Here is a 13,535-nt window from a genome sequence, read left to right as displayed (position 1 = left end):
TGATTCCCTCCAGTCCAGGGCTCAGTGTCAGATGTGATTCCCTCCAGTCCAGGGCTCAGTGTTAGATGTGATTCCCTCCAGTCCAGGGCTCAGTGTTAGATGTGATTCCCTCCAGTCCAGGGCTCGGTGTTAGATGTGATTCCCTCCAGTCCAGGGCTCAGTGTTAGATGTGATTCCCTCCAGTCCAGGGCTCGGTGTTAGATGTGATTCCCTCCAGTCCAGGGCTCAGTGTTAGATGTGATTCCCTCCAGTCCAGGGCTCGGTGTTAGATGTGATTCCCTCCAGTCCAGGGCTCAGTGTTAGATGTGATTCCTTCCAGTCCAGGGCTCAGTGTTAGATGTGATTCCTTCCAGTCCAGGGCTCAGTGTTAGATGGGATTTCCTGTACATGAGTCACAAGGTCAGGCTGAAGGGGAGAGGAAGGCTTTAGCCTCCAGTTGACTGGAAGCAGTATGCCACCAGAGCATGATTCACCTCAGCCTAAGACAGTCAGGAGGCGATATGGAAGGTGATACAGAATCGATGGAAATGGATCAAAGAGCCTCATTCCCGGGGGCCCATAATGGGACGATGTCATGTGGAACGCTAGACCAGCACTCTCAACCTACTGTCATTGGCCTCTCTGAGGGAAGGGAGGATTGACAGAGAGATTCAGAGCCTCACAGTCAGAGACACACTGATCTGTCATTGTAATAGATGGACCTCACAGCACAAAGCTGCAGTAGAGGTGCTCAGAGATCTCAATACTCATGCTCAAGGTTGTTGACCGGTCTACCTTAGCTACACAATTGACTTTGTCTCTTCAAAATGTGGGTGAAAACAAATTAGCCGAACTGAATGAAAGCAAATTGAATTGAAACGTAAATGTTTACACTTTGCATTCCATACCTTTGTGATTAAATGCCAGTGTGCAGTCAACCCAAGCTCATAATTGCAAAGTCATTTCAGTTGTTATTTTTCCAGCTTGTTGTCTTCACAAAGCCTGGCATTTCTCCTTCATTCAAATGTTTCATCACCTCCCCCATTAACAATTGCCTTATGCTGAAAATACATATATAATTGCGGGAAAACATAGAAAGTAATTATTCAAACAAAAAAATAAAGAAAGGGAAATTAAAATGGAAATTAATTGATCATTTGTATTCGGTAGGATTTTTGCATTTTTTCCATGAAAAACTGACTCCTTTTATTTTTAATTAGCGTCACTGAAAATTAAATGAATTCGGTTGTTGAGCATTCTTGAATATGGCTTATTCAATGAATATGAGAGCTCTTGTCATGACTTCCGCCGAAGTTGGTCCCTCTCCTTGTTCGGGCAGCGTTCGGCGGTCGAAGTCACCGACCTTCTAGCCATCGCTGATCCTCTTTTCATTTTCCTTTGGTTTTGTCTTCCATCACACTTGGTTCCAATTCCATCATTACATGTTGTGTATTTTACCCTCTGTTCCCCCTCATGTCCTTGTCGGTGATTGTTTATTGTAAGTGCTTGTGCACGTCTGTCCTGGTGTGCGTTGGGTTATGTACCCATTTATTTTATTATTCTGTTTTCCGGTGGGTTTTGTTAATGAACTGCGCCGTTGGAAACATAGTTATTTCTCTCCTGCGTCTGACTTCACTGCCGCCAGTTCGCACCCCTTACAGTTCTTTAGTATAGACATCTGTTAGTAATAGAAACAGCCGTAGAAAGAGTGTGCAAAAGGCTGATATTAGTCTGATCCTCAAATCTTATCTGGGGAAGGTTATGGGAGAAATGTTCCTGTATGCCAAACATTTGCTCGGCTCTGGATTACCACTTAATAGGTAGAGCTCAATGTCAAATTCTGTGTCTTTGAGCTTCATGCATTTCTTTTCAGAGTTAGAAAATAACCTTTCCATTAGAACTGATCCAATCCCATCAATTCATATCATATGACTCTGCTGTTTAGCCATTATAATTGCAGTTTTTTAAATGTTTGTTTTTGTTTTTTTAGTTACATATCCAATCTATAGAGTGCTGTTTTTGCAAGTGGATACCGTATGCTTCTCTCCTACATGATTCCAGGTGTTGCTGTTCTATTCAACTTGGATCCTTCAAGAAGATGATAAGATGCTAAGGCAGGGATAAAGGCAGCTTTGAATGATGTTACTTCTTTCGAATTGAAGGAGACATCAGATAAATCTGTGCTTATCCTTGTTAGCAAGTCACGAGATCAACAAACTTCAGGCCACCGGAGGAGGTTTGGTAAAGTTGCAACATGTTTTTGGTTTATGTCATGTAACTGTTGCTTTTTATGTCTCTCCCAATATGGTTGTTACAACAATTGCATAGTGTAAAAAAGTATCACTGGGATCTCTTTGCAGTATGTGATGCAGAAAACTAACAGACGTTGTGATGGCATTGGCAGATGAGCTGGATGAAAAATGTCCTGACCCCCTAAAGATTTGTCAATGTAGGGCAGATACAGTTATAGACCAGCATTAGTTCAAGCTCATGTGGCTCAGTGTTTCTTAAAGCAACAGTGATGTATCCAGACATGCCTTGCAACCTGTTCAAAGTGTCATCTTTCATTGTGCCTCATGACGTGTGCCACATGAATTGAGGTTTACTCTCACAATATTGTTTTGTCTTCTCTTCCAAGCTTTATTGTTGTTTTGTCTGTAGAGTGACTAATATTCTTTCTTTGAAGTACAGGGAGTTAGTTCAGTTAGTCATCTTGAACTTAACAATTAGAAGTCCTGGATTTCTTCTGAATGTGTGAAGAGCTGGGATATTCACTTATTATGAATTTTAGCAACAACTACGCTGCTGTACACTGAAACAAAGCAGCACCTGCAAACCATAATCACACCCCAAAAACATCCTGCGTTGTGCACAATAGAACCCCTGGTCTCAGCGCATATCGATACAAAGCCCATATTCATGCAGAACCTGTCTGTGTTGATGGTAGGTTCTTGCAGTGCATCTGCCCCAGCAGGCTCCTGTCCCTCCCTCTACCACCGCAGGGTGTAAAGGGGAGAGATGAGGTGAGGTGCGCCTCAGCCCCAGCCAGCCACCCTGCAGGGCCCACATGACACTTTACACACTGCCAGGGTAATGACACGGTGTGGGCTCTCATCGTTACAGGCAGTCCATCAGGTTTCCCTGACAGGGGCAGAGTGAGGCTTTCAAAATGGATCTGGGTAACAGTGGGATCCCTTCTGTCTTGTCCAGCCGCTGGAACCTGGAAGGGTTTCACTCAGTGGTTCCCAAAATGCCTGCATTATGTTCAACCAAGCATGTTTGACATGTTGAGGTGATGTTAAACCATTAGATATGTAGTATGTATGTAGTTCCTATGTAATAACAAAGTTTATTCATTATAATAACCAGCGATATCGGTTTGAGGGTTATGACAAAGTACAATGTTGACTCATAATGGGTAAAATGCGAACAATTGTTGGTATCAAGTAAAGCATCGTCTGGATGAAGACTTTCACACAACAAAGCCATTCCAAATGAGCTCTATTACAGTAGATAGACTACACCTGAAGTGCAGATGTGTATAACTCCAACAATACTGTTTTATGGCATTCATTATTTCAAATTCTCACAAAGCCCCTCCACTGACAGGCTCCAGAGCATAGAAATAAGAATGAATAGAATGGGCTTTCCCATTCAAGCCAACGATGGCATTATGGGATGGGCATGGCGGTCTTTGCGAGTGTACCCAGGAGTTTACCAGTAAAATTGCCAGATTTAGAGGTTCCAAGCCTGTTCTATTCATTCTTATTTTTATGATCCAGAGCCCTGCAGGCAGTACAGCTGTTCATCCAAACATTCCTGTACCTGTTTCTGGACACGTTACAGATTGGAATGAAATGACTGGACACCTCTGCATTTCTGAGAGTCGTGTGACTTATCTACTGTACATCAGATTCATGAGTTGATGCATTTACATAGTGGTGGGTGGATATGGGAGTCCTGGGGCATGACATCTTCCCACCTCCTTACAGACAGGATGTGGGTGTTCTTCAGCAAACAACATCATCTGCGGTTGTTCACATTTGCTTAACTTTTTAAGGCGTGCAACTGTAGGAGGTCCACTCTGAGAAGATAATCAATGGTGATGCAATACAAAATGGATGCACATACTGTATAAGAAAAACGGAATGTTACCAACGTTTATGAAAAGCCAAAGGAAAGCCAATACAACAGGAAGGCAGATATAGGAGCAGTCACTCCAATCAGTTTTTAAACAACCTTTTTTTGGGACGGCCTGATTGTTAGACAGTTTGTAGATAGCAGGGAACCTCTTCTTTTCAGTGTAAAACTTTTTCCCTGGCAAGCTCAAAGCAGGTTAGTTTAGCTCAGCCATCTGAAGATTGTGTAATTGGTCCCTTGATCAAACAGGGTGATTGAACAGGGCAATACAGCTATAGTGTGAAGGGAGATTGGGCACAAATCTTGTTTTATGTTCGTAAAGGATATTGGGATTTGGAATACCGGTACATTGCCATTTAATTGGATGGTGTCCATTGGTTGTTGTTCTACTCCGTTGTATTGTTTCTAAAAAGCTATTCCTTTAGAACTGTGGTAAAATCCAGTTTAACAAGGTACTTTGCCCTACTGTGCTGATTGCTTTGACATAAATCTCTCCAACAGGAAGCACTTTTCCCTGCAAAATGTATGTTATGCGCAGTTCCAGCTACTTATCCGAAACCAGAAGACGAAATGAAGGCTTGTGTTGCCACACATCTTTTTTGTAACTGTCACAACTCTCCATTAGCAACGGAAAGAAAGCAACTGTTGTTCTAACGCCACGGACATGCTCTCCTGTCACTTCACGTTAAACATTCTAAAGAGTTCACATTTTATTTGAGTTTCTTTTGTGTTTAGGGTTCTAATGGGATGATCAATGAATTTGTTGAAATGCAAATAAGGTACAGTGTCCTGCATCTGCTGCTGTAGCAGAGGAGAAGCTGTGCTCTACATTGACCAAATAGACCTCATCGAATAAAGGGAACATATTCACTCCCTCACATGACATGAAGTCCCACAGATGTCAGGAAGTTGACGATTCTGATGAAATCTGTCTTACCTCATTCTTTGTTGCTCAAAAGGGAATAGCACAAAATGCCTGCCTTAAAATGTGAAAACTGTATAGTAGAGTAAAGATGCACAAAATCCCATAAATCATCAGTCAGATATCAAAGCACACCACTGCTATCTTTAGACAGATCTCATACTTTGAATTTAGTAACGCATAGACAATTTACTAAAATGTCTGTCAATGGGACATAGGTTAATGTGATCATTCACAGTGGTGTCCAGTCAGCCTGCATTACAAGAGTCAATGATCACAAAAATGAGGGAAAAGTTGATAATATTGTCATGTATTAACAGCCATTTATTTGACATGAAATGCACATAATGTGCATCTATGGTAATGTTTAATTTGATTTCCAAACCTAACCTTTTCATTGTTTTCCCAATAGGCAATCACCAACATGATTATCAACATAGTCACCTGGATCTTACCCAGGCCCACACACCTAAAATTGGTAAGGATATTTAAGGTTTGCATGTTCACATAAGTACAGTATATATAATATGACTGTGGTTGTTTGCTAATATTTCACTCTTTCCAATGAGTAATAAAAATGTTTAGATAGTAACTAACCGTCTGTAGAGATATATGGTAGATGGAAAGTACATTATGGATACTAACCATGCCCTTTTAAGTGTGAGATTATACTGCCACACAACACACAGTGGCTCTTGGGTATGCTACAAAGATATCTTCATTTCCCCCAATAAATTTGAGGGAGGATTAGGTCATATTGATTTCCTGAATGCATCAGCTCCAGTACGACACATGAACTTTGACTAAATTCGAAATAAGTCAAAATATGCTTTTTTAGAATTCAAGCGAGGACAACACTATTTTTCTTGACAGGAAATGAATAGCTTGGATAGCAAATTAAACGGGTTCTTGTGGAAAATGTATTATAATGGCATCTGTATGGCTTACTCAAGTTATTGAAAAACTTCAATTACTTATATTGTGCCTTATCTATTTTCCTAAATGAGATTTTCTATGAAAAGAGAGATGCTTTTTAGCATGAAATTATTGAGTGGTCACAGCTCTAACACTGCAGTGAAACACCATGAGTTCAGAGAGAAAAGCTATTTGTGCATTGTTGCACAATGCACTGAAACTCTACACCATGCTACAATGTCTGTTTCAACATCAGTGGAGCTGTGGACTCCAACCTCATGGCAGGATAGTTTTCCAATTGTATGTTTTGAGGCCAACATTTTCAAAGGCAAAGGGACTTTTGAAAGTACCCATAAGTAGATAGATCTCTCCAACACAGACACCAAAGGATAGCTTTCAAGGTGGATCAAACCAGAGCTGATTATGAATCACTACTATTGAGAATGGCCACAATACATAGGAATCTGATTACTTTATTTGACTAATACGATCATTATAAATAGCATAGACTTTCAACAACTCATTTGAAACAGAAAATGTCAGACACATTGGTTTGGTTATTAATACATACTATGAATAATGTTTGTTACTGATCCATTTTCTCTTACTTGGATTTGTTATGTAGCCCACAGACAAATGAGACATGGTAAGTAATACGCATATACACCTGCTGTACATGTGTATTCCCTTTCTCTTTTATGTACTGTATATGTCGACCTCTTGTTGTGACAGTTGGTGACAGTGACGTCTTGTATATCGCTGGGGTCAAGGCGGGGGGTCACTCTTCCTTTTTGTTCAGACTGAATGAACCAAAGTTGACACCAAACTCTCACTTAACTTCTCACTCTGCTCTGCTCTGCTCTCTTTCTCTCTCTCTCTCTCCAGTATCTCTCTTTGTTGGGTTAGCTTCCACACAGTGTTTGCAATTTGTAGAATCTCATTAAGATCTGTGGTAACGCTTCAGAACCGGACCTTTGTTACACAAAATACACATTCTACTCCCTTCCATCTTTTCTTGCTCACACTCACACTCTCTTTCACTCTGTCTCTCTCTCTCACGGAATGCCTCACTTCTGTTCCACATGGTCCTTGGTGTTGTGTGTCCCTGTCCTCTCTATCACAGTAGTCACCCAGCCCTATTTATAAACCTGCCACCGCTGACCAGCACCTCAGAGGACTGCTAACGCTCCAGCTGCCTGCGCCACGACCACTTGTCCCACATAACCATGGCCACAGCAGCCAGGCAGGCAGCATAGCCACCCGCAATGGCGCCACGCCTACTAGTGACAGCTAGTGTGGCGAGTGCACTTGCAGTCGAAACCAATCCTAGCACACCAGAATTGCACTCTGAAATAACATTTAAAAAACCCTTCAACAAATCATGTTAAATCCCGGTTAGAAGAGTCGAACATAACAGTCCCCACTTCATCTATTCTCACCCACATACCCCCACCGCACCCACACACCCTCCTTACACCCACACTCTGTATCCTCCTGTCTCCTCCAGTGAAGACCCCCTGTGTACGCGCCCCTCTCTGTGGCATCCTCCAGACTGTCTGATTGTAGCCTGATTGCACTGTGTCAATCTCTCCTGTCTCCCCTGCAGAGAAGCCCCAGCGCATGAACAACATCCTAACCTCGCAGACAGAGCCGTACGACCTGGACATGTCCTTCTCACGCTCTTTCCAGAACCTCACCCACCTGCCTCCCAACTACGAGCTGGCGGCAATGAGCAAAGCTGACTTAAGTAAATACTCCTCTCTCCACAAATTAAGTAGGTGGTCTTTCATTACATACACCATCATGTTTGCTTGATCTCCTGCCTGGACCCCGCCAGTCCACAGGGGGGAGAAAAGGTTGATCTTAACACATTGTGTTGAAGTCCACATTGCATTCAAGAACTGTGATGCAATAGTAACCCTGTACGGATGCCTATTACAGGGATGCAAACATAAGTCATGAGCACAAAGTCATTGGGGTTATGAGCTGAATCCATAGGAAGACATCTCTGTGTGTGAGATGGGTTTCTTGAAATGCACAAGCACATGTTAAAGTCACTGGATTCAGCCCCATTGTCCCCATCTACTGACCCATTGACTGACATCTAATTGTCATGTTATTTGGCTCCATCTGTGGCACATGTCATGTAGCTAATGTCTGGTAATGACATATTAACAGCCATTTCTCCATACCCACATGAGTCTAGACGCCAACAAGATGGGACTAATGTCTCTGAGATGAGATCTGGGTCAGCCCGATTATTATCATTATACTTCCTCTGCATGATGGCTTGACTTTCACCATTCTCCATATCCCCTATGACAGCTGCATGATCTACAGTATGCTCCTCCTCTAGAATCCTGTGGTTGGTTGCGTTGCATGTGTCATGCAAAAGCATTAGTTCCTTCCTGCTCGAATGTTCATTAGTGCTGTATTAAAATAAATAGGGTGTGGTATTCTAGTGCAGGCTTGTATGTTATGCTCAGTGTGGACACAGAGAATCAATGTGACGAAACCTTCGATGTGGACAACATTGATAACATCTGAATTGTCTATACTCAGCAATGCGTTGTACTGCTTCTTCATCTAGTACTGCTCAATAGAAACATTACCCACTGGGCACACACTGGCTGAATCAACATTGATTCCTCCTCAATTCATTGTAATTACGTTGAACCAACGTCTATAATAGACGTTGAATTGATGTCTGTGCCCAGTGTGTAGATATAAGACCATAAAATAATCCAAGGATTTCATAACCTTGATGAAAAAATTAAAAATCTCATACATGTTATGCACCAATTTAAACTCCCTTCATAGTATGTTACATGCCTTTAGATCGTAGATTGTGTCTCTCCCTTATCAAACCAAGGGGTCTTCTCTTAATGTCATAGGGCATTGTAAACACACTGACATCACAGAGAGGAATCCAATTAAATGAAAAAAACTGTTTGAGCTGGGACCCATAAACCCTAAAGTATTTGTCAGAAAAGTGAATATTTCAGTTCTCTACCTACCTACAGTACAGTGACAGCTCTTCTGAGAGCAGAGGTCCCTCATACCTCTGATAGATGCTGTGGCTTTGTGCAAGGAGAGAGGCTTTGGAAAAACGCCAAAAACGTATATAATGAGTTGCTTTTTTAATGAAACCATCTGGAGAGATGATGACGAAAATCTAATTAATATGGTTCATTTGTGATTCTAAATGCACATACTGTAGTCTGTGTGGGATTCCTCCTCTTCCTCCTCCTCCTTCGTTCTCCCCTGTCCATCAGACAGGACTGGAGGGAGCCGGGGATGGAGATGGAGGACACTACTCTAAAATAACCCGCTCAGACCCTCCAAAGAGCTAGCGGGTGGAGGCAAGGGAGGAGGCAGCAGCAATCTTATCTGGCTCGGTCTTCTCCTTCTTTCTGTAATCAACTTAAAAGGCATTAGAACACTCGTCAGAACAACAGAGCCCTTTTAATCCCCATGCCAAGCAAAAAGCGAAATGATATTATTGTGGGCCCCTTTCTCTTACCACGCCTTATCTTAATCCCCTCTAAAGATCCCTTTATAATTGATGTTTCACAAGTTTTTTTTACAAGTGTATGTGCATTATGTGATTACTGCTCCGTCTGGGCCGGATGATGGCGTATTGGGATCAATAGCTACCACAGATGAATATACTCACCATATTGAATTTAATCTGGGAGAGTGGAGACTTTAGTTTAATTAAGGGTAAGGAAAGGGAAAGGGGATACCTAGTCAGTTAGCCACAGCTAGCAGGTTTGTGGTTTCACCTCACCTTTGAGACCCCATGCCCTCTCAAAATCAAATGCAAGTTAAAGTGCAACGTCTTATTCAAAGCAGCAAAGAAATGAATCCAGCATATATTTCTTTAACATAAAAGTAAAAAGGAAGGAAATTAATTTGTAACATCATGAGCATGGACACAAAACACACAAGGTTGACCTGCCTATGGATTGCCTAGTTTAGTGAGCTGTCAGACTCCATGCTCGCCATGATAAGAGTTACAAAGTTGCATCTTTCATACTAATAATGTGGCCTAATGCCCTATGTGAATTATTTACGAAAGGCCTAACATTTTTAACAGCAGTTAAAATGTCAAATTTAAATTGATTTTGAAATGTCAAAACTAAAGCATCTGAGGAGAGTTGGTGGAAATGTCTCTGAGTACAACATGAAATCAACCCCTATTTCAACATGGCATAGTATTTTCAATGCAATGATGTCAATTCTAATGATTTGATCTATAGGCTTAGGATAAACTGAACCCTAATCCTTATAACTCTTGGCAACGAAGAGGAACTTAAATGAAGCTAAGGGACATGTCCTGTCTACTGTGGGCAAGCTATAGCCTCTGGGTCAGTGTTGTTGACATTTCTTACCATAATGTCACACCTAAAGGGACCCCTGGAGAAAAAGACAAAACGCTAATGCCAGAACTCTAACCCATGTCTTCTTCATTAGTGATGCATGGCTGGGGAAAATAAATCCCTTACGTAGAGAAAAAAAGGTGATCTTCTCTATCCAGGCGTGGCATCTAAGGAGGAGGGTTTAAATATCCATACTAAAACAAAATCCTTATCATCCAAATCTTAGTCAAGCACAGTCTGGTCTCGACATTTTTAGACCACCTCTGTGTGTTCTTGAGGCCTTGGGAAATTAGCTTCCGCTGAGGTATCTAACCCCCAGAGATGACAGTTAGTCACAGTAGTTTCAGGGTGCCATCAATCTGATGTTGCCAGGCCCAGCCGGTCTAAAAGCCTGTTTAAAAGTCATTTGAGAGGAGCCCGCCGCTTTCCTCATGCAGATGTAATGACTTTAACATCAGGAGAGTGTTGGCACTCGCTCTGTCAAACCACTGGCTACCCTGCAGTGCAACACTCGCATCACTGACAGTTTGATTGTTTTGCCTCGCGGCAGGCGTATAGTCCTTTCCACACCAGAACAGGAGTGGAATTATTGTGATGCGAGAGAGCCCCTGCCTTCTCCCATGAAAGCAGAAGGACAGAAAATGCAATCATAATCAAAGTGGAATTGTAGGAGTTGTCACAGTAGAACTGCTGAGCTGATCCAGTCAGGAGGAGGTATAGAATCATTCTTTATATAGAGTGTAATGTTTCTCCTGTCCTTCTCCCTCTCTCCTCCCCTCACTCCTTTCCCACTCAGGTGATAAGGACATAGATGAGTACTACACGCGGAAGCGACACCAAGACTTGGCAGGTCGGCAGATTCTGCAGCCGCCACACATGGTGAAGCTGAACACAGAGCCCCACCAGCAGCACCGTCAGCGGCCTCACCGTGTCCAGAGGACCATGTCCCAGGACCATGTGCTGTCCCCAGAGAGGACCCCACGTCATGGCTACGGCCTCTCAGCCTACAACATGGGCATCTCTTCCTACGGCAGCCGCATTCTCTCAGAGGAGCAGCTGCTCTCCGCAGACCGCCTCCAGTCCCAGGACCCCCTGCTCTCGCCGGACAAGATGCTGTCACTGCGGCGCTCCAACTTCCGGGAGAAGGCCATGTCGCGGGCCATGTCCCATGTAGACATCAACTTTGTGCCCACTACACCTGTCATGGACCGCAGTGAGCGCTACGCTAAGATGCAAAAGATGCACTCTCATCCCACTACCATCAACGACTCATACAACACACTCACCGTCAACCACCCAACCACCAACAAGAGGCAGCAGTTTGCCTCACGACGGACACACACGGTGGACCATCTACAGTACATCCCAGGCCACCAGCACAACAACCAGTACCGCACGGCCAGTAAGAACGAGGTAACTGTTTAACGAGAGGGTGGCTGGCCAAGGATTCCTGTGTCAACAGACTGTCAACAGATGAAAACAGCAGATACTTCCAGAGGTGTGCAACCTCACCATAGGTCTTCTTTTCAAAGTAGCCAACAACTAACCCTTCTTGCTTTCAGCTCAAGCTCTCTGTTTCATTCAGATTTGGATTATCACAACTAGAATCAACAACCACAAAGACATCTGTTCTTTCTCTATAGGGCAACATAAGGGCTTTGCACGTTGACACATAAGGAATGCTTTATGTGAGGTTATTCGTAAGAAGACAATATTTTTTAAAAATGGGAATTGGAAAGGAACTGGATCAACTTTATAAATATATACATATATTTACTATTTGTATTTTCAGTCCTTGTTATAGCTTTAGAGATTCTTATTGAACTTAACTGGTGTTAGAACTTCAAGAGGTGCCTCTCGAAATTGTTCCCAATTCAATGATGACGTGGACTTGTGGGTTAAAAAGCACAATTAATGGGTTTTTTCTCTGTTGATTTATTCTTGTTTTTTGGTAACGGACAGCACATATCAGCTTATTAGTGGATATAGTGGCAATTTCCGTTGCATAAATGATTGTAAATAGGCTATATTAGCAGAAGTATACACTAAATGAGAAGAGCTGGACAAGTGGAATTGTTGAGTTTCTACCCAAGAGTCTACAGTCTTTTCACAATTAAAGATCACAATTTCAGATTAGTCCAACCCCTCAACAAATACTTGATACTAACAAACATGTACAATAATGTGTGTGCGTATGTGTGTATATTTTTGTAACTGTGCTTGTAGGATGATTGTGTATGGCTAGGGTTGAATCAACCTCATGCCACTGTTAATTGGCAGCTTTAGACTGTAGGCACACTACTCCACAGGTGACCATGTAAACTAATGCTTCTTTCAATAGCTTCATTTTCTGCACTCATTCCCTCGCTATATAATCCAAGTGGATGACATCCATTTTGTTTTGAGTTGGGAAAAGCTGCTTTCATTTTGATATACAGTATTGTTTTATATTTGACTCCATTCATCAAAGTTGAATAATATTAGTTGTTGTTATGTGTTTACAATTGTTACATTGTTGCAGGTGTGTTGACGTACCTGAAACAATCGACAAAGAGGACATCAATATAATCACTAGCTAAGCAAGGATTAAAACTGTGATTTTTATGTCCAGATGTTTTCATTAAAGCAATGCCTTATTGTGTGGAAGCCCATACTCATGTTCTTAATTGTATAATCACGCTTGTGTTTTTATGTCTTGTGACTAACGTGTTGATCCATAACCAGCTTTGTATGTCATTTTTTATCATGAATGATTTACCAGCACTATAGAAGCAAAGGACAGAATCAGTTTCGGTGATATACCTCAGAATCTATAGGACACGCATTTTACAAGGATGAAATTCTTAAATTAACTAAATGTTCTTTGAAAAGAAGCAAAGGAAGTGATTATTTTAAGCAAAAAACATAAGAAACTAGAATTGAAAAAATATTTCACATGATTAAAAAAATGTCTTACACATTTTCGAATTCATCCAGACTTCCTTGTGGACTCCCACTGTGTCCTCTTATACTTACAGAGTAACAGACACATCAAGTACATGATTTGTCGTTTTTACTTTTCAACTATCTCTTCAGTTAACAAGAAAGTCCAAATATTATCGTAAAATCCTGGGTCATGGAAATGGGTATATAGACATTTACTGTAGAGATGTTATATAAATTTGCTGGTCATTGACAATTTCAAACATTGTCACTGG

At 41.8% G+C, this 13,535-nt stretch overlaps 1 protein-coding gene across 2 annotated transcripts in view; it reads left to right on the top strand.

Annotated features, from left to right (window-relative positions):
* LOC120044637 (protein shisa-6-like) overlaps window positions 1-11,763 on the top strand; it is a 65,634-nt gene extending 53,871 nt beyond the window's left edge. For both annotated transcript variants that reach the window (XM_038989310.1, XM_038989309.1), the window contains 2 exons: window positions 7,563-7,730; window positions 11,135-11,763. In XM_038989310.1, coding sequence (XP_038845238.1) covers window positions 7,563-7,730; window positions 11,135-11,763 — 797 coding nt within the window. The remainder of the gene's footprint in view (window positions 1-7,562; window positions 7,731-11,134) is intronic.
* Window positions 11,764-13,535: the final 1,772 nt, after the last annotated feature.

This window comes from Salvelinus namaycush, chromosome 3 (assembly GCF_016432855.1).
Source record: "Salvelinus namaycush isolate Seneca chromosome 3, SaNama_1.0, whole genome shotgun sequence".
In the NCBI taxonomy this organism is placed as follows: domain Eukaryota; kingdom Metazoa; phylum Chordata; class Actinopteri; order Salmoniformes; family Salmonidae; genus Salvelinus; species Salvelinus namaycush.
Note: the sequence above shows the minus strand (reverse complement) of the source record. Positions and strands in the feature narration are given on the sequence as shown.